The sequence below is a fragment of the Pygocentrus nattereri genome, chromosome 20, assembly GCF_015220715.1.
Source record: "Pygocentrus nattereri isolate fPygNat1 chromosome 20, fPygNat1.pri, whole genome shotgun sequence".
Lineage (NCBI taxonomy): Eukaryota > Metazoa > Chordata > Actinopteri > Characiformes > Serrasalmidae > Pygocentrus > Pygocentrus nattereri.
The window spans coordinates 18,491,804-18,518,859 of NC_051230.1; the positions used below are offsets into that span (position 1 = coordinate 18,491,804).

At 38.4% G+C, this 27,056-nt stretch overlaps 1 protein-coding gene across 2 annotated transcripts; it reads right to left on the bottom strand.

Annotated features, from left to right (window-relative positions):
• Window positions 1-10,139: 10,139 nt before the first annotated feature.
• On the bottom strand, window positions 10,140-26,462 carry LOC108426180 (T-cell immunoglobulin and mucin domain-containing protein 4-like). 2 transcript variants are annotated; one of them, XM_017695485.2, is made up of 5 exons: window positions 26,089-26,462; window positions 19,952-20,320; window positions 11,580-11,960; window positions 11,022-11,088; window positions 10,140-10,903 (listed from the first exon to the last, which is right to left on the bottom strand). In XM_017695485.2, the coding sequence occupies exons 2-5, from the start codon at window positions 20,298-20,300 to the stop codon at window positions 10,858-10,860; spliced, it is 843 nt and encodes a 280-aa protein (XP_017550974.1). In that variant the 5' UTR covers window positions 20,301-20,320; window positions 26,089-26,462; the 3' UTR covers window positions 10,140-10,857. The 2 variants fall into 2 exon arrangements, with proteins under 2 accessions (XP_017550974.1, XP_017550973.1); XM_017695484.2 differs by lacking the exon at window positions 26,089-26,462 and adding an exon at window positions 20,437-20,521.
• Between the last annotated feature and the right edge of the window lie 594 nt (window positions 26,463-27,056).

Below are 27,056 nucleotides of genomic sequence, written 5' to 3' on the forward strand. Positions count from 1 at the left end.
AAAAAAAGCGAAATCCCAAAGATATTTCAACATTTCTGCACAATAATTGGTTGAAGACATAAACAAAGTAATTCAGGGTGGTTTTGTATGAAATATTCTGTTCTAGAGAAGCTGCGTTAGCATTGTTGTGATAGGAACCAGACATCTGAAGAATTTTATGCTATCTAAAGCTTCCTAAAAAGTTGTTACAGTTGGTGGAGGTACATGGAGGCTTTAACATCATTAACATTCCTTTTAAAAACTCAGAAGATATGATTAGGTTCATTGATAGTTTTGGATAGTAAATAAATAGCTATATTTATGTTGTAGACATCATGACCCCTGGTTCCCATCAACACCACTGTAAAGAAATCAGAGCCTGTAATTTTCTCTACAATAAGCCATTTCACACCAAACCACTCTGAATGACTTTACATCTTGACCACTGATGAATGAACCATTGCAGGTACATTTATGTTGTTTGGTGAAGAAAGCTTCAATTTCTTACTCTCATAACTTTGTAATTTACATATCAGCGTTGCAGTATTTAACAAAGTCAGGGACTCTGAATGGGAGTTGCTGTTGGGAGATTACAGGTTTGATCCTCAGCGATGCCACAGCCATCCGTGACCCGGAGTTCATGAGAACATAATCAACCTTGCTCTCTCTGGGTTGTACGAACGGTCTCACTCAGCCCATCACTTAGGGTGATGCTAGCCAGCATAGGCATCTATTAGTTTAGGTAACAGCATTTGCAGTTAATATTCTCTTTCCAAGTGTGTCAAGCTGTCCAAAAATGTTGTGTTAGCAGCAGTTTAAAAATATATGGTGACTTCATTTGACTCAAATAAAACTCATACTAATCTATATCTTCAAAGCTTGATCAGCTTGGTAGCATCAAGTGATTGCAGGAGACCATGCCACCAGATGCAATTAGAAACAATAACCCCCCCCCCCCTCCAAAAAAAAATAAAGGATGTATAAAAGTATGTACTAAACTGTAAATCAATATCATGTTTGTGTTTGTAAGTAGAACTGGAGAGAATTTTATTATGATTTGAAATTGATGATGTTTTGCAGAAAGGAAAAAAGCTAATTTTCATTTAACCATGTTTCTGTACTTGTTTCACATTGAAACAAACAGAAAAAGTCAGAAGTGCAAACTCAAATCTTTCTATACAGAATGTAAATTGAATGTATGCAGTCATGCACAAATTTTCATGTTTTGTTGATTTTCTAACTGACAATAGGTTACCATGTCCTTTACAGAGAACACAATTAAATTAAGCATTTTCTGCACATTTTAGTGCACAAATTCTATTTGTTTGCTTGGTTTAAATTCAGCCAATAAACAATAATTGTCTTTTAAAATATATTGTATATTAAAATATGCAGACGTGTGTTATCAGTACAGGATGAGCTAACTTATTTTCACTTACAAAAACAAAACAAAATATGCAATTTGACAAGGGAAGCTCAAACATTTGTATTTGATTGTATATAATTAATTGAACTACATACTCTGTAATTACTATGTAATTAATTAGGTATTTACATTAGAGTAGTATAGCACAATGAAAATAGCTCTTAACTTTTAAGGGTTAAGGGCTTAATGTGGTTACAGTTCAGGGTTTCATACCGCTCTCATAATTCATAACTCATACATACACAGACAAACAAATGAGTCATCTCTTCATGTCTATTTCCCTCTCTCTTCCTCCAGTAAAGGCATACACATGCAGGCTTCTTTTCCACAGTGCAATACATATAAGCTTCTGTTCAAATTCCAATTCATATTCTTCATTCACAGCTGAAGAATAAGCAGCAGATTTCACTGCATGTTGTAAAATGTGCCTCCACCTCTGAAATCCTCCTCAGCCATTCAGATGCTGCCAGCATTGTTCCACATTGTTCACCGTCAGGACCAGCATGAAAATTACACAAGACGCTCACAATACGCTACGTCAGACTAAGCAAACACCTAATCACAGTGCTTTTGATGCAGGAAGCATTGTCAGCCAACCACTTATTTCAGGGTATGGAGCTGTTTGTGTGTGGATTACAGTCAAAGCTTTTGGTGGGACCGCTTGGTCCTTAGCTTTGATTCCAAGGGAATGGCTTTATCTCTCTGTGCTTCTGGTGGCCAGGCTTATTATAGGTTTAAAGCCTCCTTACAGTAACTTACCTCAGAGTGGCCCTTCCTTTTCTCCAGTGTGACTGACCAGAGTATGATCCACCTGGATTTTCAGCTGTAGTGAATGAGACAGAAGAGTCTTTTCTCTCAAAATTGACCAAATGCAGCATTAAAGTCAACGTAAATCAGAAATCTAAATGCATTTTTCTTCCTTAATGTGATGTATTCCTGAGTGAAGCAGAGAAGCTTCAAGATTTGGTTTGGGTGTAAAAAGAAGATGTACTGACATGATATGAACAAGGACTCTGAGGCCCAACAGAATCTTCCTGAAAAAAACAGATTTTTTCAGATTATTTAATTTTAATGTGTATATTTTCTAGTTTTAAAGACGTAAATGTGTTATAACAGTTTGCCTTACCCATCAAGTGGTCCTATTGCGCATGGACACATCATTAGAGTGGTAGAATAAAGCAGTTTTCTAATGTATTATTGAGTTTTTAATGTTAATTCAGCCATACTTTGAGTGCATTTTGCACACTCAACTACAGCTAAATGCTATTCCTCACCTTCTCATCAGGTAATTTAAGCTATCAAAACATCCTATGAAAATGCTGATAGCATTTTCTGATAAGATGGAGTAGGTCAGAAGTGCCCAGACCTGATCCTGGAACACTACCATTCTAAAGAGTTAAGATCCAACAATCCTGGTTCTAACAATCAGATGCTTCTGTGGGGCTTTATTACCTGGACCAGGTGCATTAGGGGTGGAGCTCAACTCTGGGGTTGGTGGTAGTGGTAGATCTCCAAGACCAGGACTGGACATTCCTTATGTTACTTCACATATGACCACAAGGGCTCCTACAATAGACCATAACTATTGGCTTTTTAACTGACATGAGTTAAGAGTCAAACGTTTAGGCACCCTGGTTTCATTTATTTATATCAACTGGTTCTGATGTAACAGTGATGAGATGTAGATACAGTCGCATGCAAACTTATGGTCAATGGACACGTTTTGTTCATGTTCTAAGTTAAAAAAACTAACATATCCTCTACAGAGAACACAATTGTTTCACATTGTAGATCACATTTGCTGTTTATTTGCTAAATTTGTGCAAAATATTGTGCAAAAGTCAAGGGACATTTTTTTCCCACAATAAGTGAAATAAAGGGAAACTTGGCTCTAACATTTGCAGAAGAATGGCATATTCTTTCTGTAGAGGATGTGTTAACTCATTTTCACTTCAAAAATCAACAAAACATGTTTTGCATACAACTGTATGTTTGTACAAAGCACGTCTGACTTTATTACATCAGGCTCACTTTGAAATGACTGTAATTTAGTGTAACCAGTAACACATCTAGAAGTTTCTATGTGATTCAATCGCCCTGTAGTGTTGAGGCAGGAAGCGATGTGTTGCCATCATAATAAAGCCTTTCTGTGCTTTAATTTTACACCACCTGGATACACCAGCTGCCCTTTACAGTTGCATGAAGATTTCATGATGAATGGGACAATGGAAATGTTCTAAAAATCCTGTTACATTAACTCTGTGCTGAAGTTCAGAACATTTTCTCCTTCTCCTGAAGTATGACAGCAGTAAAAAGCCTTTAATGGCATTTTTTATAGCGGTACATGTGACATACAAATGACAGAGGCAGAAGAACCTTTTTGCCCTTTTCTCTTAGGACCCACTGCTTCAGCTGCACATGTTTTCTGGAAGAATGGAGGAAAATTCATTTCATGGCTTGAATCACAGCGCATGAGTCACTATAAAACATCTGACCTCCAATAAGATGTACTGATATCTCTGCCAAGTCAGCCACCCACCTGACTCATCCTGTATTTCTGGTTTCATCATCTCCTCTACTGACTGCAGAACATCAGAAACGGTAAATACATATTGAGAAATCTACAGATCACCTAGTTCATCTCATGGTAAGGATTCAGAACTCAAAACAGCTTCTACACTGTATGGTGCATTTCTCCCAGGTTTAACCCCTTACAATCCTAGACTTATTATATACTAAGGCCTCATTATTCAGTAACTACAGAGACGCCAATGGAATGTGGCTGAACTATTCTTAGGGTATAGTAGTGTAACATTTCACTATAGTAGTGAAATATACACTATAGTAGTGTAACAACTCAAAAAGGAGCCACCCCTTTTGAGGGGTTAAATCTGAATGAGTGCATACACTTCTAAATAAATCCACTTCAGGACTTCTTGTGCGGTTTCTAATGTCTTGTGACTCAAAAGTAAATGAGGCCTGAATACCAAAGGAATTTGAATGCTTTTCTTTACAGCTGTGCCCTCAGGTCCTCCTGCATTATCGTGTGCAGATATGTCACACAGTATAATCATGCATGTAATTCATTTTTGAGTTATACCTCACCAACACAGCAGTGTTTAATACCAGCTCTGTCAAATATCTGTCCAATTTGAGAATGTACTACCTTATATAAGCTTCTAATACCTCCATTGATGGTCTTTCATAGGCTATTGCTTTTGTGCATTGGCCCCTTTGGTGGCATTTGATTATATTTGAGAGTTGATTTACGGTTTGGTTTGTATTGTTCCCAAATTAGGTGTTAAGTTTGACATCAAGGTGCCAAAAACTTTCCTCTGATGCAATAGAAGAACCACTTTTGGTTCTGTAAAGACTTTTTATCATTGTACATCTATGTATCATCTGCACTGCACTTTATTGCTGCTTATTCTGCTGTGTATTTATATATTTACTGTATTTATATTGTATAGTGATGTATAGTATTTCTTGCTATACATTGTTTTATTCTATCATTTTTACCGTACTTATCTGTGTTCTGTGTTTGTCTTGTATGCAGCTTGTATGTTGCTGGAACACTCTAATTTCCCTTTGGGAATGAATGAAATGCTATCATTCAGTGACTGTTTCTTTGTGTGTGTGAGTGTGAAGAACCATTTTTAATGTAATGAAGAACGCCCACTTAGTTTTTCTGAGATCTATGTTCAGTCGAAAAAAGAAAAAAAGAAGTCATTCCAGGCCTGGAGGTGCTTAAAGAATGGGAAAGGAAATCAGAATGTTGATGGTTTCCTGTGGCCCATTAATGCTGGTTCAGCATGACTGCTAACATATTTCCAGAGAAGAGGGCTACACTGTTGGCCCATTTATGGTTTTTAAAGGGTGGATTTTTTTAAAACTCTGTGTTCAGTGTTTTTGAGTGCAGGATCAAAATGCAGCATTTTCAAAGTGCTGACATTATTCCGGTAACTTGCCTGTAGCTGTTGTTATTTGCTAAGAAGAAAAAACTGTTTGAAACCCAGCTGATGACTTGGTTGTTTCTGTGTGCTTGGCAGTTTGGAGGACATTTAGGGTTTATAATGTTATTATTGAATTTAGCTTTACTTTTTCATTACATCATAGCACCTATATATTCAGTCTGTGACTATTTAGCCCTGCCAGTTCACACTGAAGTTATAAGCCGTGCTTCAGCCCAGGCTGCTTTTTTAAATGAAACATTTAGGCAGCCAGGCAAAACAGAGCTCATTTGCACATACCAGTCATAAAGTTATAGTAACAAAAACAGCCTGTTTAATTTTTAGGGATAAAGAAAGACTGGAAAATAGTCTTGTAAAACTACATTATGGCTGATATGTGTGCACATGACCATTTTAATGTGCATGCAATAACGAGATGCAGTCCTACAGTGTAAACGGTGTCCTTCTTAGACGGTAAACCACAGCTGTTGTTTTAGCGGAGAAAGATGTAAGGATGTCAATAGTGAGGAGATTCTTAGTGTTGGCACCCTGAGAGACAGAGGAAACAGAAAAGAGAGAGTGAGAGAGAGAGAGAGAGAGAGAGAGAGAGAGAGAGAGAGAGAGAGAGAAAGGATCCTGAATGCTGAATCAGCATGTGGCTAGTGTGGGTGGTCTTCAAACCTCACACTTAGACTCCCTGCGCTTACCACTGACCCCATTCACACATGCTTGTGTACAAGTTTTGTATGATGAGGCCTGGAGGGCATTAGCTTACATCTTTTTTGACTTCACCCAATCCTTTTTTTACCCAGCTTTTTAGACAAAGCCAATTCCCACCCACTTGTTAAGTCTCCCCATGTCATACAATGCTACCAAGCTGGGAGGCTGAAGGCTAGCAAGGTGCTACCACTGAGACATGTGAAGCCACACTGCATCTTTTTGAACTGCTGCCAGTGTAATGCCATTAGAGCGCTCAACATACCTGGAGAAGAACAATTACTGCCAAATCTGTTTCGTCAGACTCCGCTTTGGCTAGCATCAGGCTGAGTAATGAGAAGAGGGAGAGCCATCCTACCCACCCAGAGTGAACGAGGCCAATTATGCTTTCCTGGCTTGGATGGCTGTAGTATCACCTGGGGTTAAATTTACCATAACAGGAGCAACAATTAGGATTTTGCCTTAAATAGCTTAGAGATACTGTATGTCAATAATGCATTACTTTATAAGACCTATGATATCTATTAAAACCACAATAAAATGAATGGACTTCTAACCAAATGTCTTCAGAACTTAGTACTTTTTATTTAGTTAGAAATGTATGATGTGATGTTTGAATGAAACATCATAAACTTTCAGAGGTCCAAATTCTGGCTAAAGACAAAAAAGCCAAGCTAGCAACTGTGATGGATGTAGCACTGAATGTCCAACTTTGACATTGCAACATCCCTCACTATTCGCATTTTACTCCGTTTAAATGCTCGTCGATGCTGCGTATTTATGCTGCTGTGTTTCATGTTTATCTCACATCCATTATTACTCTCTGTACTGTGTACCATTGTGGTATTGCTAGCAGTGTTGTGTGTGTTGTGTGTTGTGATGGCCAATAGAGGGCAGCAAAGTAATAAAGATTGGTATAATTGTAGTTACAGTGATGTGATTTTATTATGCCTCAGTGACACTAGTAATGTTGGGAATGCACTGATTATTGCGATTCTTCAAATGGCAGGCATGAGTTATATAAAAATGATGGCAATAAAAGGGTGAAGTTGGCTTTCTCACACTGTGGCACCATTTATAAGTGAAACACAGTGATGCTATTCCTGGAATGTGCTTTTCATGGACCTGTACATCCAAGTCAAAAAACATTTAAGTGAGAATGTTGATGATTAAGAGTAAGATGGCCTATTAATTCTGCTGCTCTTTTCATTACTGGTTTTAACAAGCCCTCATCCACTTTGACTTGCCATTTGCCCTCAGGAGAGTGCGTGATACCATTTTAAGGGCCGTTTAATTATTTTATCAGCTCAAGTGAAGTTTATTAGATGAGCACTCAGTGGGGTGAGGGAAAGCAAAGTGCTGACTCTGGCAGCAGAATTTGCCCCAATAACATTGTGATCTGACACAGCTCCCTTTTTACCCCCCAAAAATGGCAGACCAAAAAAGCTGTATAAGCCATATTATCCATAAACTACTTAGTATTTCAAAACCATGACATTCAAATTTACTGTGCTTTAGGTTGCTAATGACTCCATGTGTTACAAAGGACTGCTGAGCTTCATCACTTCACTCTGCTAACTGACTATTTATCATGCTACAGGTTTATAGGCTGCCAATGTTTACAGCCAGGCAAAGCAGATATTCACAAAGATGATGTATGTTATGATCTTAATTATATCCATAAAGTACATCTGAAAATGTATGAAGTGTAATTGAAAACATTTTTATTTTGCTTAACGTACTCCAGTTTTTGGAACACATTTGGAAATGAAGCGGTATTTGTAAAATACATGCCTGTTAGCTCTCTGAGGCTCAACTTGCTGAGGGGTAGATCTTAAATCAGGCCTTAAATTCAATTTGTTGAGTTATTTATTTTGTTTTATTTTATTTTAACACTTTAGTTGAACCCAGCTACATAACATCGACATAAACATACCATCAACATGACTGCTAACTAAGGCTGTGACGACCCTTTGGGCCGCCTGATTTGTTTTGTGCTGCATGTGAAATTTGGAGGCAGAGTTTGGGCCTAATTGGCTATTGAAACCCAAGTGGTTAGTCTCTATTAAAAGACTTTCTAATGTAGATCGCTGGAATCTTTTTTCTTTGCCTCTGTCATCTGCATGTGGACATCTTGGGCCATCTTGGGGCTACTGCCATCAGAGATCCAGCGAGCTGGCTTTGCTGGACTGAGCTTTGATCCCTGGTAGTTGGCTCACTTCAGTAATGCATTCTTTGTGGTTTCACTCACCGTCTCCCTCTATTGTTTGTTATGAATTGGTTGAATACTGGTCCATAACAAATAACACTGTTATCACTGAACAAAATCTACCATGACAACTCGTGACCATGATCCCATGGGATTTGTGGGTGTGTGTAACCAGCTGCCTTGATTTGCGCTGAAAACTTTATAAGAAGATACACAATAAAAAAATTTACTAATTTCTACCTTCATTTTCTACTATGCTCAGTAAAGCCTCTGATGCTTAGCACATCAATTCTAAATGTCTGCTGCATTTTCTCCTCCATCACTGCTTAACAACCGTTTCACTACCTGCGACTGCTTTGGTAAAGTTTAAATTTTTTTTTACCAGCAAACCAAAGTCACCTATGTATGTAATTTGAATATCAGGCTCAAGATGTTCAAAGGATGTGCTTGGGGGGGATCTGTGAGACTGGAAAGCCAGGATTGATACCCGGACAAGCTACAGGATACTTACTCTGTAAAGATATGTTTTAATGAGTTGTGGAGGAACTCCAGTGGCTGAACATCTTTGGGATGAACTGGACTGTTGATTCCAAGCCAGTCCTTCTCGACCAACATCACTGCCCAACCTTACAAATGCTCTTTTGACTGAATGGGCACAAATCCCTACTGACACATTCAAACATCACATGGAAAGCCTTCCTAGAAGAGTGGAGGCTATTATAGCTGCATGGGTGGTGTTGGTGGGGATTTAATATTAAAGCCCATGGTTTTAGAATCGGATGTCAAACAAGCTTGTTTAGGTGTAATGCTACGTGTCTACATACTTTTGACTGTATAGTTGTATAAACAGTATGTAAACATTTTTTTGTGGCAGTGTACTTCAGTGTGGGATGTTCGATGTTTATGTTTTAAGTTTGCTGGTAACTTGCTATTGCAGTTATGCAACCACAGAAGGTTGACATGTTTCTTTCTGGATGTAATGGATGAAAACGTATTGCATAATAATACCACATGCATGGTGTAACCAGTTTAAATTTTAATGTCTATATTTATTAGCTTGTACAGTTAAACACAGTTGAAATATTACATAGATAAAAATAAATTACAAATAATTTGACTTTACATTAAGCTGTATTAGAAACATGTAATGCATTGTTGACATGGCTTCAGGCTTCAAGCTGTGTCACGGTTGGCTCCTCCCACTCATCCATGTGCTTTTTGTTTACCTTTTGATCTTCCACGTGCGTTTGTTGTGTTTTGAATTCGGCCCCCTTGTTTGGCTACTCCTGCGATTGTTTCCACCTGTTTTCCACCTGTCCGTCGTTATCCCTTGTGTATTTAAGCCCTGTGTTTGCTCCTTGGTTTGGTTGGTCTTTGTTGGAGTTGTTTGAATTGTTGTTTGTTTGTAAGCTTGTTTTGACGTGCTGTATAGTTTGGATTTGTTTGTTTGGTTGTATTTCGTCATGTCTGTCCCTCATTCTATCTGTGTTGGATCTTTGAACCTGAACTGTCATGACCACGACCCTGGATTTGCCCTCAATAAAAGTCGCTTATCTCAGCGTATGTGTCCGCCTCCTTTCTCCTTGTAACAAGCTGTGTGAGGGGAGCATGGAGAGGGGAGAGGGGCATGGAGCGATATAATCATACATTTTGATAACCTGATTTACAGCATGGTTAGAAAAAAAAAACATAACTCATAAAAAATAAAAAAAAACCCATTTCCTAAAAAGTTGGGAAACTAATGCAAAATATAAATAAAAACAAAATGCAATGATGTGCAGATAATTTGTTTCAACATTTGATATGTTGTCTTTGTAGTATTTTCCTTCAAAAATATTACAATATTACATGGTGTACATGATTTGCATATCATTGAATCCTATTTTTATTTACATTCTGCACAGTTTTGGAAATGGGGTTGTACACTGATAAATAAAAGATGCTACAAAACTCCAGGGTTAATATACTGGCACTGCAGTGCTGCACAGATATCATGTAATGGAGCTGAAAAACATTAATTACCAATTAAAATGATTAATGAATACAAATTTTTAAAAGTGAATTTTAAAGTGCAGATATTTTGCTTCTCTATTTGTGCAGTTAATACAAAGCAGACTCTTGCAACTGTCTACGTGTATATATAGACATATATAATGCAGGCTTTGAGGTTTTGGCTTTAGGCCATCATATAATGACATGAGTATCTACAGAAGGTTCAGGTCAGTTTCATTTAATGGAATAACCCAAATTGTGCAAAATATTTTATATTATTAGACTTTCTCAATGACTGGCATTCACATTCTGTTGTTCTTGACAGTGAACAAACTGACAGTGAACAAACTAGCACTTTGCATTAAAGACCATTCTGTACATGTAAATATTAAAAACAGAAGGAAGAAGAAAGTATAAAAATGGAAACACTTTCAAAATAAGAACTGATTCTATTTATGAAACGGAATTAAATGCAAATAAGAGAAAAGGAAGATTTCTTGCCTAAAAGAAGAAAAAAAAAAATTCTGAAGAATTCTCCAGCATATAAACCTTTCACTCACAAAGTGGCTACTAACATTAGTAGATTATTTTGAAGTGGGAGTTTTGCGGGCATTCATATAGATTCCATCTCTGTTGAAAAAAGAGAGAGTCCAACACATAAGTCATATACTTTCACCGTTAATGCTTACAGAGGCAAGTTTCATATTTCAAATATTTCATTTATAAAGAAAAAAGGAATGAAACTTACAAGTCAACTCTACGAGGAAAGTTATGGTAGACGTTGTCAGCATTTTCAGAATTGTTGGCAGCAGTAGCTGCAAAAATAACATGAAAAGAAAATGCATCTGAGTAAATTACCTATTATATAGGACATGAAACTGACATGAAAATGTCAACACGAATTTGCTGTGTACACAAAAACACATTGCTTTATATACATATAACCTCAATGTTCCCTGACTAAAGGTACTGAGATGTACACTTGAAGGTACCGTCCTAGATAGTGCCCCATAGATGCTTTCATACTTTTATTTCTGAGAGTGTAGTATCTACCCCAAATTACCTGTAGTTTTGCAGACATTTCACCCACCTTCAAGGAACATTGTTAACAGAATATTTCACTCTAGAGACTAGAGTGGCACCTCTCTAAAAGGTGTACGGGTTTCTCTGTGCTTGTGCTCCAAAATACTTTTTGGACTGTTCCAGTGATAAAGAGCTTCTTCCCTACAATAACTGAGTTGTATCTTAACATTTTCCTAAAACACTCACTGTGAAAACATCACATGATATTTGTCTAGTTCCTTACCTCTCCTGCAGAAGCTTGCCAAGACAAAGAGGTTGACAAAGAGAACAATTCCTAGTACGGCTCCCAGCCCTCCAAGCATAGCTATATAGGTGTGATATTGACACACACACGTAGACTTGGTAGATTCTTGTTGACTGTTGTATATTGACTGTGCCTCTGACCCGTCCTCTCCATCTATCCGACAGGTGTAGTTGGTATTGGGGGACACAGGAAGAGAATATGACGCCAGGAGGCCAGTCTGGATAAATATGGGTGAGGTGTTGATGTTTTCTGGCTGGGTCCAGTTTACAGTCGGTAGAGGAGTTCCAGATACTTCACATGTAACCCAGTGCTCCCCCGTCACAGTGGTCTGAATATAAACACGCTGCAATTTCTGGGGCTCTGTGTGAGATGGACAGATACATTTTTATTATGTGTTTTTTAAAACAATAGAAAGGCAAATAAAACAGAAAGCAGATTTTCTTTTTTGGATTCATAGATTACAAAAGAGAAAAAAATGTAAATATACATTCAGTCTAAAATGAATGCCTGGAAAACATTCTGAGAAAGTTGGGACAAGGGAACTTTAAAACTCAATAAACTTGAGTTCAAAACAAAATAAACTTGCCTTCCTGCAGTTCAGACTTATCTCCCATTGAAAATGTGTACAAAATACAACAATAGTTTGTTTACATGCAGCCTGACAATCCATTAATAATCTGAATAACTGCTCAATCAGAATATACCTCCATAGATTTTTCCGATTGAGGCTATTTGGAATGCAAATTCAACTGCATGAGGAGGGTAATTCTGTAAATAATCTGTTAAATAGAAGAATAACAGCCATACAAACATCTGTATCTGATTACATTCCCAATTGAAAAGCTTGAGTACGAGCTGCACATGTAGATTTACGTCATAACGGAAGTTTATATCTTTAAAAATGGCGAGACCCAGAAACTGGTCTGCAGAGGAGACGAAGTTTATACTCCAAACTTTAGGACATAAACATAGTTAGCAGGATGGGTGGATGATCTCAGAATTTTGCAGGACGTGACATTTTCCTTTTGCACCTTCTTTAATAAGTAAGTGACATATTTTTCTGAGTCTGACATAATTTAAAACACATGCACATCATTTTACAGCACAATTACAACACAAGCGCGCCACTGACCGCTGCCTCACGTGATGCTCGTTGTCATCAGGGCTGGCATAGCTACTGAAAAATGAGTAGTTAGCTACTTTGTGGCTACTTTCCCAAAATTTGTAGCTAGCTACACTTTAGCTACTTTTCCAGAAAGAGTAGTGGCTACTTTTTAGCTCATTGTCAGAATGTTTGTGAATCTCCACCTGGAACACTAAACAAGCCCAACTGAGTGTGAACAAGACACAAATAACTGAAAAGCTGCAAATATACAAAAAGATCACCAAAAAGTGTAACCAACAATCAGACTTACACAACCAAAGCTGTGATATCTAACAAAAATTAAGACTAAATGCAAAGTCAGTCATTCCAGGTTTTTCCTAACAAAAATCAACAAAAATAACCGAATACAAACCTGAGAAATTTGCGCAAAACTTTGTCAAGTGTTGAAATAAAACTGCTCCAATTTAAACATTTCAGCAAGATACACTGATCAGGCATAACATTATTCTTGTTTTGATGCTCATTGTCCATTTTGTCAGCTCCACTTACTGTATAGGTGCACCTTGTAGTTCTACAGTTACAGACTGTAGTCCATCTGTTTCTCTGATACTTTGTTAGTCCCCTTTACCCTGTTCTTCAGTGGTCAGGACCATCATGGAGAGCATGTAAAATTTGGGTGGTGGATCATTCTCAGCACTGCAGTAACACTGATGTGGTGGTGGTGTGTTAATGTGTGTTGTGCTGGTCTGAGTGAATCAGACACAGCAGTGCTGCTAGGGTTTTTAAACACCTCAGTGTCACTGCTGGACTGAGAATTGTCCACCAACCAAAAATATCCAGCCAACAGTGTCCTGTGATCACTGATGAAGGACTAGAGGATGATTAGCTCATACTATACAGCAAGAGATGAGCTGTCATCTCTGGCTTTACATCTACAGGGTGAACTGACAACACAGGTACATCTAATAGAGTGGACAGTGAGAGGACACTGTGTTTAAAACTCCAGCATCACTTCTGTGTCTGATCCACTCATACCAGCACAACACACACTAACACACCACCACCACGTCAGTGTTACTGCAGTGCTGAGAATGATCCACCACCCAAATAGTATCTGCTCTGTGAAGGTCCATGGGGGTCCTGACCACTGAAGAACAGAGTAAAAGGGACTAACAAAGTATCTGAGAAACAGATGGACTACAGTCTGTAACTGTAGAACTACAAGGTGCACCTATATAGTAAGTGGAGCTGGTAAAATGGGACAGTAAGCATAGAAACAAGGAGGTGGTAATAATGTTATGCCTGAGAGGTTTATACACAGACATTCACATTCAGAGTCTTTATTAAACTTCAGCAGCACTTTAGCCTCAAAATCCTCATCAGTGACTCTGACTCTGGGGTGAGAATCAGGCCTGAATAATCTCTCCACTGCCGCAGAGCTGCTGCAGCTCCACAGCAGAACTAGATTTCTAGGTAAAATAACATAATAATCCTCCTTTGCTGTAAAATCGTTATAACACACAGTTTTCACAATAAATCGTCTTAAACGCTGGAGTTAATGTAGAACTGCTAATTCACCCTTTAACGCTGAAGACTGAGGTGCAGGCTACTGGTCACCATAGCAACGCAGATAACGAAACGGCAAAGAGAAAGAAGACGAACATCGATCATTTGGAGATTAATGGACTTATTTACATTTATAATCACTCTGGTTTGCTGATACGTTTAATCTGCAGCAACTCAACAAAGTGAGTCTTGAGTTTGTTGAGTTCAGCCTGTATTAGCACATCAGCCCACACTGAGATATACTTACAGCCGAGATGGTAAAACGGACAGAAAATGTCGGGCCTCCCAAGGTGCTTTGATTATTGCTGAAAGGACAAAACGGCTTTTCTTAACATTTCGGTTGCGACCCCTGAGCTAAGCTTAGTAAGGGGTGATCGTGCCCGTTTGCTGGAACTGTCAATCAGGATCGCACAGTCACCACCAGCCCAGTGAACGACCGTGTTCGGTGGTGCATGTAAACGCCTCGGTCGTTGGCCCAATCCCATTTCTAATTTTTACCCCTACACCTTCTTTTCGAGTGCCAGGAGGTAGTGGTTCAAATCTTCCTCCAGTGAAAAGGGTCCCTCAAATAAAAAAGAACATGACTTCATTAACAGGCTACTAGCGGTGCTGTGTAGGCATCCCTGCCAGTCTGCGTTTTTCAAAACGTGTGCATGTATTTTGGTATAGGTTATTTAACATCAACACGTACAATATATCTAATTTGTTTTCTTGTGTTTGTATTATCATATGTTCACAATAAACAAAAACAGTTCATATACTGACGAAAAGGTTAAATGTAATGTAAATGTAAATGACTAAATAATTACCAACTATAAAAACTATAAGGTAAGTTATCGAATATATTTTTGTTCTCTCTTTCATAAACAGTTCACGTAGAGTTTTTTGGAATCTGGTTTGGATTTGGTTGGTATTAGTTTACTGGTAGGTGTGCTAATCTAATCATTCCATGAGCATCTTCATGATTTTATGATGGATGGGACATCATGATTTTTATGAGTTTGTAATTCTGTTGGGATGTGCGACTACAAAGATGTGTAGCTCTAGGCGGTTATAGGCTTTATTTTCATATATGTCTGAGTGCAGTCTAAATATAACATAAGTGTATTGCTATTTTTGCTGGACACAAATGCATTTGTATTTGCTATTTTGGTGCTGATGTGGGTGTAGTGGTGCAAAGAGCGTGTGTCAGTAAGTATTTCCACCCCAAACCTGTTTGCAGTTTTATTTGCTTACATCTGTCTACTTTCCAGAATTACTGTCAATGTGAATCAGAAATCAGAACGCATTGTTCTTTCTTAACATGTATTTGCGAGTTAAACAGGGTCACGCGAGCGGTAGGACATTTTATAAAAATGAACACAGTCAGACTCTGACACTCAGCGGAATCTGCTTTTTTACAGAAATGCTACATAATAATAATAAAAAAATAAAGAAATAAGCAGACGTAATACAGGATTTAGAGATGAGCAGAAATGACTACACATTGATCAAAGATTAAAGAGAAACAAGAACTTTGTCTTTTGAATGATTTGAAACAGTGGACTGTGCTTAATGTGACTAGGACATAAACTAACAAGGTAAAAAATGTGCATTTTGATTAAAGGAAGGTCCCACGCAAGCGGCTAGAAACGTTTTCAGTTTTAGCTGCTTAGCTCCGTTCATCTTGTTCACTACGGACTTGCTCGCAGGCACCCTCTGGTGTCTTGCAGTCATGTTTTTGACATAATGGCCGAAATCCCTTTAAACTGACTCTACACCTCTCTCTGCCTGCTTGTCTAATGTATGCGCCCTCAAGTCATTCTGTTAAAGACAGATGTTTAATGTCTGACATGGTCTCTTTTTGAAGTATATAAGGATTTTTGAAGTTAGGCGAAGCAAATGTAAAGCTCAGCTGTACTAAACCAGTTTCAAACAGTTGGGACAGTATGTGAAATGAAAACAGTAAAAAAGACAGTATCTAATGTTTTATCTTATCAACTTTATTGTTGTAACAATGAATTTGATAATGATAAAACAGCTTCATTTTTGTAAACATACATTAATTTTGACACTGATGCGTGCAACACACTCCAAATTAATGACGACAGGAGCAATTAAAGCTAGACACATTTTGGACATGTTAAATTGCCCCTAGGTGTGACTGTGTGAGTGACTGTCTGTGTCTGCCCTGTGATGGACTGGCGACCTGTCCAGGGTGTATCCTGCCTTCCGCCCGATGACTGCTGGGATAGGCTCCAGCACCCCCCCGCGACCCTGACGGAGAAGTCATGTAAAGGCCTAGTGCTTTATGAGGAAGGATGGCTCGCCACATTGCCAAAAACGCATCAGCAAAAAATGCAATAGTTTAAAAATTATGTTCCTCAGTCAGGGACTGCAAGGATTCTAAGTGTTTCACCGTCTACACTGCATTATAACATCAAAAGATTCAGGCAATCCAGAGAAATCTCCATGCATAAAGGCCATAAAACACAACTGAATGCCTGCGATCTTTGATCACTCAGATGGCACTGCTTTAAAATCTAACATAACATGCTTCTGTGACAGATGTCACTACATGGGCTTGGAAATACTTTGACTCGCCCATTGTCAATAAACACTGTCACTGCATCCAAAAATACAAGACTGTACTATACGCAGAGGAAATGCTGCCGACTTCTCTGAACTCAAAATTATCTGAAATGGACTGATGCACAGTGGAAACGTGTACTGTCGGCTGACGATTCAACCTGTCCGATTATTTTTGGAAATAATGGACATCATTCTCTGGGCAATAGAGAAAAGGGACCATCCAGATTGTTATCAGCATAATGTTCGAAAGCCAGCATCTGTCAGTGGGGTATCTGTGAATTCACAACATATTTTAAATCAACTTTTGCTGCCTTCTACACATTGTCTTTTTCAAGGATGTCCGTGCTTATTTAAACATCACAACACCAAGTTACATTCTGCACATATTACAGCAGCATGGCTGCTTCATCAGAGGGCGTGGACACTAGACTGGCCTTTTTGCAGTCCAGAATTGTCTCTCATTGAAAATGTGTGCACAATACACAACAGCGAGGGCCCTGTACGGTTGAGCTGCTGAAGACTTGGATAACAGAAAAATGAAAAACTAGATCAAAACTAGATGTTTTTGTCTTCATTCTCCAAAGTGCTGTTGAAAGGAAAGGTGATGTAACACAATGGTGCTTCTGCCCCCATGTTTTTGGAATGTGTTGCAGGCTTAACATTTAGAATGAGCATTTACACACACACAAAAAAAAGTTCATAAGGTGAACCACAAAATATAAAACTAGCATTTACTAATCAATGTTTCTACTGCTTTATACTTCTATTGACATTTCACACAGTGTCCCAACTATTCTTGAATAGGGTTGGTAAATATTTAGGAGCAAAAAATATTAAATATCAGTATTAAATCTAGAGTGTGGTTGAGGTAGTGTGTGGGCCCTTTCATAATTGGGGTAAAACCCATGGAGTCTATGATAGATATGAATGCCTTACTTAATGCATCGTGAGGATTGTCAATGTGGATATTAAAATCTCCAACAATTATTATTTTACTTGAAAATGTTATTAAGCTTGATAGAAACTCGATACTTGATAGAGAATTCCTGTAAGAACTGAGAATACGGACCGGGTGGCCTGTAAATTGTAATTAATAAAAATGAGTTGAATTTGTTCCTTGATCATGTATATTAAGTAAGAGAACTTCAAAAGAAGAGAATGTATATCCTACTTTCTGGCTCACGCCTAAAGCTTTAGTATGAATGGTTGCTATACCTCCGTCCCGGCCGCTTAAACGAGGGCTATGAGCATAGTTGTAGCCTGTGGGAGCGGCTTCATTTAGACTAGGTACTCATCTGGTCTAATCCACGTTTCTGTGATGCACAGAGCATCAAAATCATGATCTGTAATAATTTCATTTACAATGATTGCTTTAGATGTCAGGGATCATTCTAAAACATCACTCACTGTCCACTCTATTAGACACCCCTCCCACCTTGTAGATGTGGACACAGTGTTTGAAAACTCCAGCAGTACTGCTGTGTCTGATCCACTCAGATCCACTCAGGTTTAGCAAGTGCTCTGGGAATGATTACAGATGCATTTGATAGTTTCCTAATGGGATCTAAAGGTGTCCTACAGGAAATCGGTGGTCACGAATGGTAATTATGAAGCCATTTTCCATTAAAAAGCAAAATCATCCAGTTTTAATCATAATAGTTCTAATGGTCTAATAGACACATAGTTTTGTGTGAAATCAACACCTTTTAAAACTGTTCAGGCATTCCAATGAGAGCTGATGGACCGCCAACAAATGGCAAATGGCATCTCTTGGGCTGAATCTCAAATGTCTCCCCACTCCCTAAGCAGTGCACTATATACACTCTTAAAGCAAAAGGTAATAAACTGTCACTGGGGTAGTACATCTCACTAACTTTAGTCAGGGAACATAATTGTACCGTATTCCATTAAAATGATATTTTTTAAGTTTTTAAGTATTTACTCCAAACACTCCAGCTTGTCTCCAGGCTTTTTATTTTATTGCTCTGTTTTTGAACATTTGGTTATGAAAAAGTACAAATAGGCACTTTTTACTTGGAGAAACCTATTTAAGGGACATAATTGGGCCTTAAAACCTGTTGTACCTTTGAGTGAACATTTACATTGTTTGTACCTTGATGAACGAAAAATGTACCAGAACAGCACCTTTATTTCTAACAATGACAGGAACAGGTCATGAAATAATGGCTTCTTTTCTCAAATTGTTTATAAGTCTAATAAAATATCATGTACATTCAACCATTAGCTGTAAAACTCCTTATAGAACATTTACAGCACAAACTGGGTGTAGACATCAAAGTTTCATAGCCTCTCAGTTCATTTGGTTGCCCAACTTGTCGTCTTTTTCACTGTTCACAAGTGTGCAGGCCTGAACTTACACAGCTTTCACTGTACAAAATTGTCATCTTTATGTTTGAGGTATTTCTATACATTGCTCCACTAAGCTAAATGTGAGATCAGTGACTGTTTGTGTAAAATAGCTGTTTGTTCTTCCGTCTTTTCCACCGTGGTTCTACATTCTATACTTATGATAAAAATACCAGATTTTTTATCTATGCTGTACATGACCTATTTAAATACCTAATTTACTCCTCCAAAAACATTTATGATTTTTCAAATGGGCGCATCAAGCACAGACAGTTATGCCACATATATTGTTTTCTTTCACAAAACAGTGCAGTTTTCCTGTTTGGGTTGTGTTCAATTTCACTGATAGAAATCAAATCATTCAGCCTGCTTTGATGTGAAATCATGCGTCCAAGATAAACTGAATAAAATGGCTGCATTTGTGTTGTAGACATGTCTGGTTACCATTGCCACCACTGTAAAAATATCTGAGTTGCAATGAACTATTTCACATCAAATCACTCTGAATGAACTTAACAAATTCCAAAAGTGGAATGAAAAGTAATCAGATTGCACTGAGTACTTGTATTAATTATTTCATTACAATAATTTATTGGATTACATAATATGTTACATTTGTTTATTAATACGTTATCAGTAATCTGTATCGCAGTACATTTTTAAATAAAATAACCAGTTTAAGCCTGAGTCTCGTGCACTGGGGAAGATGCATGGCAGAATCTTTTTTAAAAAATCCCCTCACCTTTCACTTTCAGCGTAATGTCTTTTGATGTAAAGCAGTTCTCGGTTGTTTCCAGTTCGATGCGACAGAAGTACGATCCAGCATCACTTTCTGTGACATTACTTATCCGCAGGGCTATGTTCCGTTCTGGGAGATTTCCCCCAAAAGAATAGCGGCCTGTTGATTTAGTGCAGTTCCCAGGCGAGTCATTGTTCCTTACACATTGATAGACGAGAGAGCCAGTGTAAGCCTGGTGTTTCCACCAAATGACTTTTGCACTTTTAATTGGTTGATCCGGAAAAACAGTAAAACTGCAAGGAATTGTGGCATTTTTCGTCAAGCTGCTGGTGACGGGAGCTCGATGATCCATTTCTATACGACCATTGACACCTAAAAAGGAAGAAAATAAACATATAAATGGAGACTTATGGTGTCTGCAATTCCTTATCTGCTGTTCTACTAGTACTTTTCTAACACTCACTGATAATACTGCTATAATAACTTACCATCTGAACAATAAATGATGAAAAACAGAACATATGTAAGCATCATCTTGGAGTAATGAAGCATTTGCATCGCAAAGAACCTGCACAAAGACTGTGGAAAGCAGATGTCAGATCAGACCACTGATATACACAGACAGGGCTTCCTGTTTCTCCCCTGGTGGGTCAAGCAAAGCCTATTGGTATTGCAACATCAAACTCAAATATAGAAGAATATAATCTAGAAAATGAATTGCTACTTACTTCTAACTAGAAATCATACTTTGCACACATGAGCTTTACTTTTTTGATAATGGGCAATACGTTTGTGTAACAGACTGCACAATAGCATCCTAGTAAGGGCAAACCAGCTGAATGGAGTATGAAATGAAAGTCAGGACCTGCTGAAGACAAACTGGAAAACAGAATGCGAGTCTTTAAGGGAACAACAAAAAAAAAGTTTGTGAACTTGGTTATCTATGGATTTAGCTAACACACCAGTTTGTGAACTTGGTTATCCATGGATTTAGCTAACACACCAGTTTGTGAACTTGGTTATCCATGGATTAGCTAACACACCAGTTTGTGAACTTGGTTATCTATGGATTTAGCTAAAACACCAGTTTGTGAACTTGGTTATCTATGGATTTAGCTAAAACACCAGTTTGTGAACTTGGTTATCTATGGATTTAGCTAAAACACCAGTTTGTGAACTTGGTTATCCATGGATGTAGCTAACACACCAGTTTGTGAACTTGGTTATCCATGGATGTAGCTAACACACCAGTTTGTGAACTTGGTTATCTATGGATTTAGCTAAAACACCAGTTTGTGAACTTGGTTATCCATGTATTTAGCTAACACACCAGTTTGTGAACTTGGTTATCCATGTATTTAGCTAACACACCAGTTTGTGAACTTGGTTATCCATGGATTTAGCTACCAACCAGTTTGTGAACTTGGTTATCCATAGATGTAGATAAAACACCAGTTTGTGAACTTGGTTATCCATGGATTTAGCTAAAACACCAGTTTGTGAACTTGGTTATCCATGGATTTAGCTAAAACACCAGTTTGTGAACTTGGTTATCCATGTATTTAGCTAACACACCAGTTTGTGAACTTGGTTATCCATGTATTTAGCTAACACACCAGTTTGTGAACTTGGTTATCCATGGATTTAGCTACCAACCAGTTTGTGAACTTGGTTATCTATGGATTTAGCTAAAACACCAGTTTGTGAACTTGGTTATCCATGTATTTAGCTAACACACCAGTTTGTGAACTTGGTTATCCATGTATTTAGCTAACACACCAGTTTGTGAACTTGGTTATCCATGGATTTAGCTACCAACCAGTTTGTGAACTTGGTTATCCATAGATGTAGATAAAACACCAGTTTGTGAACTTGGTTATCCATGGATTTAGCTAAAACACCAGTTTGTGAACTTGGTTATCCATGGATTTAGCTAAAACACCAGTTTGTGAACTTGGTTATCCATGGATTTAGCTAAAACACCAGTTTGCGAACTTGGTTATCCATGGATTTAGCTAAAACACCAGTTTGTGAACTTGGTTATCCATGGATTTAGCTAAAACAGCAGTTTGTGAACTTGGTTATCTATGAATTTAGCTAAAACACCAGTTTGTGAACTTGGTTATCCATGGATTAAGCTAAAACACCATCTTGGTTAACCTAGAATTAAACTACAACATAATCCTGACTATTAGTTCTGCTCAACAAAATATAGTCTAAAACTTACAGTTCATATACTCTCACTATTCACTTTATTAGGTACGATGTGAAGAGGGTGATGCAAGGGGATGTTTAATAACCTAATAACCTTCCTCTATGTATCCTGCACTTCACTGATTTCAGCCTCAGATAGCGGTCCGTTTTCCACAATGGTTCAGTTGTTTTCACACAACAGTTTGGTTGGTTTCACAAAACAGCTTAAGCGAACCAAGTTATACATGCGGGTAATTGTTTATTGGTCAGACATTTTGCAGGGACGCAAGGGATGCTGTTGCTCTCACATTTGTCACCATGAAAACGAGAAAAAGAGAAAATCAAGATGCTCATTGCGTAACAACAAAGCAGTAACATTCACCCTTACTGGATATCAGCTCCTTTATGATTGGTTTGCCTCTTTGAATTTCAACAGAGTAGATTGCTGATATTTGGCTGAAACTGTAACTGCAGAATTACAAAGAGCATCTACTATGAGGGAAACCAGTATTCAGATATTTTATTTGTGGGAACAAAAAGTGTGTATTTATAATCGTAAACAAAAGATCTTAGAATTGGTTAGATAAGCAAGTCTAAGGAAGAGATGGGGCCATTGGTAGGTTAGCAGTAGTTGATTTTCGGAAAATAGATAAAGTTAGAGCTTTTCGTGAAGCTTACCGTGTACCTTGTTTGGTCAACAACTTCTTCAGGTCAGCCCATTTTGACAGGTGTGAACACTATCTGTGACTGGGTTGCAAAGAAACCACGAGTCTCAATTTGCTATGAAGTGAATTGGGGTTTACTTTGCTGCTGACGGAACACTTTGTACAGTGGTCTGCACCAAAGAAGGAAATATAACACTTTTCTCAGCGCACGTCAGCACCTGTTTAACATTTGACTCTTTACAGAGGCTGCTAATAACAGCAGACGAGCGATAATGCTCATCTTATTTCATCACATAGACCTTTGTGACATAGGTTGGGCCACACATCAGCAAGCCAAATAGTTGAATTCATGTTAAAATAATCATCATAAATAAGTAGTGATGGAGTGAGATTTATTTTTATTGCTCTGATTTGCCTTACAGGTAGACAAGAAACATCTTTATTTTCATGCAACACAATGAGTATGATAATACATTTGTTCAAGAATATATGTGTGAAAGATCTGGATTTTATACCATGGTGGGCAACACCTACATGTATTGTTTGGTGCACTTCAGCCATTTTAATGTAAAATCAACCAAACAACGTCACAAAAACCCAAATTCCGGTGTGCACTTTAGCAAATGAATAAGGTGTGAAAACAGTCTGAGACTACCCTTCAACTTTGCACACTTTTGCCCTTCAAAACTAACCATACTGCATTTCATCAAAGCGCAAACAAGTCGCGCTTTCATGAAGGAAGTGATTTACTCTGAAGTAATGAAAATGCTCTCAGGTATCTGAGCTCTGACTGAGATAGTTGTGTCTAATAATACATTTACATTGCATTCTTGTTTCATACCACAAGCCCTGCACTGTTTTTTTCCCCCAAAAATACAACTGCAGCAGTGATGTGCCAAAAAGGCAGTTGTCGTAGTACCATTGTGGTGTTACAGCAGTCCTCGCAGCTGCAATGACTATGGCCACAGACTATGGCCATGTAAATACACTTGTAGGCACTGAAGCAGTACTGTAACAGATATAGAAACCTGTCGATTCAAAGTGATAGCTGTTGGTATGACTCTGCTTTCCTTTGTTGTCTTTTAGAAAGAAAAAGAAAATGATTCATGTTTAAACCTAGCTAGCTAAGCAGAACCTGTGACAATCTCTTGACAATATTGATTACACTACATTGTCAGAAGTATTCGCTCGTCTGCCTTCACACGCATACAAATTTGAATGACAGCCCATTCTTAATCCACAGGGTTTAATGTGGTGTCAGCCCACCCTTTGCAGCTATAACAGCTTCAACTCTTCTGGGAAGGCTTTCCACGAGGTGTAGGACTGTGTTTATGGGAATTTTATGACCATTATTTCAGAAGCGCATTTGTGAGGTCAGACACTGATGTTGGATGAGAAGGCCTGGCTCGCAGTCTCCGCTCTAATTCATCCCAAAGGTGTTCTATCGGGTTGAGGTCAGGACTCTGTGTGGGCCAATCAAGTTCTTCCACTCACTCATCCATGTCTTTATGGACCTTGCTTTGTGCACTGGTGCGCTTTCATGTTGGAACAGGAAGGGGCCATCCCCAAACTGTTCCCACAAAGTTGGGAGCATGAAATTGTCCAAAATCTCTTGAACTGCTGAAGCATTAAGAGTTCCTTTCACTGGAACTAAGGGGCCGAGCCCAACTCCTGAAAAGCAACACCACACCATAATCCCCCCTCCACCAAACTTTACACTTGGTACAATGCAGTCAGACAAGTACCGTTCTCCTGGCAACCACCAAACCCAGACTCATCCATCGGATTGCCACACAAAGAAGTGTCATTTGTCACTCCAGAGAACACGTCTCCACTGCATTTGACGCTTTGCATTGCGCTTGGTGAAACTCTTTCCATGAATCTTTCTACGCACTGTTCGTTTAGCTGCAGTTACCACCTAGAGCAGCATCTGCTTTACTGCTATAGCTGGTTGCCAAAAACTGCAACGCTACTGATAGGCTGCAATTGGTAAAGCTGCAATAAGGCTATGGACCAGTATATCCAGGTTCGGTGAGGAGGTGAGGAGTATAACAGCATACACAGGAGACTGTGGTAAAGTTACAAAAGGAGTGGACACTTTACTGTGGGATGAAGGTAGGTGCACAGAGCTTCAGAAAGTAAAGAAAATAACAGTTAAATGAAAATATACAGTTTTTTCACTTATGTCCCCTAGTTTAAGTTGACTCTTGAAAGTATTTAGTTTGGTTACATTAATATTGGTTAAGATTTATTCTCTTTTTCCCTTATTTAGTTTAATTTATACCTATTAGGTTTAAATAGAATTCTCTCTTTAATTAACTTATTTAGTCTGGTTTATGTCTATCCTCCTTTTTGTTTAGCAGCAAGTCAAATACAGATATCCAATACAGAACAAATATCAAAAATAATGGAAATAACAAAAATAGTGCTTGTGATTGTGAGTGAAAGGAAGGTAAGAGTCTTTCAGGGTAGCATTCTCCCACTTCACCAGTATGTAGTAAAGATGAGTCTCAAAACAACAGTTCAACTCTCGGGTGACTTGCCATCTAATTCTCAGCAGATCCACCAGGCACCGTCTCCCCGGATTCTGATGGTCCCCAACAAAAAACAACTGACCTGTTTAAACAAAACAGGTATGGTAACAACTTCTCTAAACTTAAGCCTAGGTGGCTATAACACCTTTCATTTCACTGTTACATGCAAACACTAATAGAATTACATATAAAAATTATTAATGATAACTCATACTCTTTCTTTCCCCCTGGTTCAGAACATTAACAGGTAAGTATTAACATATTGATACACATCTCCATATAACAATCTTTTTCTCCTCTTATTTTTTAATAGGTTGTGCATTAAAATGTATTTATATGTACTGTCTATGTTTCTACACCATGTATGTTAATGAAAATAAAGCTCTTTTCTTAATTTCAACAATTATTCTGTCTGTTTACAAACACACTTCCATGAAAAAACAAGGAAAATGTACCCCTGGAATGAACTGGAATCTCGGCTGGACTGTCTCAGCCCAGCTCTAGCCAGCAACGGCTAAGAGTAAATAAAACACATTTCACTCTACAAACTCCACATTTACACTTAGAACTTGATTAAACCAAACTATCTCAACGAAAAATATAAGTTCACTTATTTAAGGTAAACGTTCGCTTATTTAAGGCACAAGTTAAACAAGAGAAGTTTTAACTTCTCTAAATGCTTACGAATACAAGGTAAGATGCTAGGCTAGTTAGCTAGCATACACGCAGAAACTGGCGGTTTGCTCACCGTTTATCGCCTTTGCACAACTAATTCTCTGCAGATTCAACTGGGTTATGGGAGATTTGAAGCCTCCAAGCCTTTTCCTAATGGATGTATGGCTTTTATGAACTTTTCTGAGCAGGGTTTCTGATATTTCTTTCTTAATAGTTGCAGTCTAGCCGTAGCTACTGCGCCTCTCCTTCTCAGCACGAGTGGGAAAACCGGGGAGAGAGAGAGAGAAAGAGAGAGAGAGGAGGGCAGGGGGTCCCGATGGGCTGCACGAAGCAGCAGGCGGGACAACTAAATCCTCAGCTGTAATTCGCTGCAGGAGCTCCATATGAAGCGGAGTTGTACTGAGCGCTGTACAAGAGGCAGCTTCTCAATCTCGACTGGTTGGGATCGGTGGTGCAGCACGTAGGCCAGGCAAAAGTTAACCCTTTGCTATCTGGGAAGTCTTTAATGTGAATTAACACCGCATGAAATACGGGTTACACCCCGCACTGTCATTTTACGTGGCCGAGTTGCTGTCATTCCCAGTCACTTCCACTTTTTTATAATACCACTGACAGTTGACTGTGGAACATTTAGTAGCGAGTAAATTTCATGACAGGACTAGTTGGACAGGTGGCATCCTGGCAGGTGGCGGCGACCCATTCTTTCACTAATGTCTGTAGAAGCAGTCTGCAGGCCTCAGTGCTTGGTTTTATACACTTGTGGCCATGGAAGTGATTGGAACACCTGAATTCAATGATTTGGATGGGTGAGTGAATACTTTTGACAATATAGAATATATATCAGTGTTTTACAGTGTCAGACAATGTTTTGATCAGTGAAAACAGGACTGATCCTGTACCAGCTGTCTACTGTGACCTCTCAGGGAATGCGTGTGTACTGGGTACTCTTGTGTATAGTGTATCCTGTGGAAGGTGGACAAAATGTATGAACTGGTAGCCTAATTACATTTACATCATTTCTATGAAAAGCCCAATGAACAG

What these genes read in the sequence shown, in the direction of transcription:
- LOC108426180 (XM_017695484.2), bottom strand. Translation starts at nt 20,506, where the DNA reads ATGCAAATGCTTCATTACTCCAAGATGATGCTTACATATGTTCTGTTT. An exon ending in CATCATTTATTGTTCAGATG is followed by an intron (nt 20,321 to 20,436) that starts GTAAGTTATTAT and finishes CTTCCTTTTTAG; the next exon opens with GTGTCAATGGTCGTATAGAA. An exon ending in CATTACGCTGAAAGTGAAAG is followed by an intron (nt 11,961 to 19,951) that starts GTGAGGGGATTT and finishes CATCTCACACAG; the next exon opens with AGCCCCAGAAATTGCAGCGT.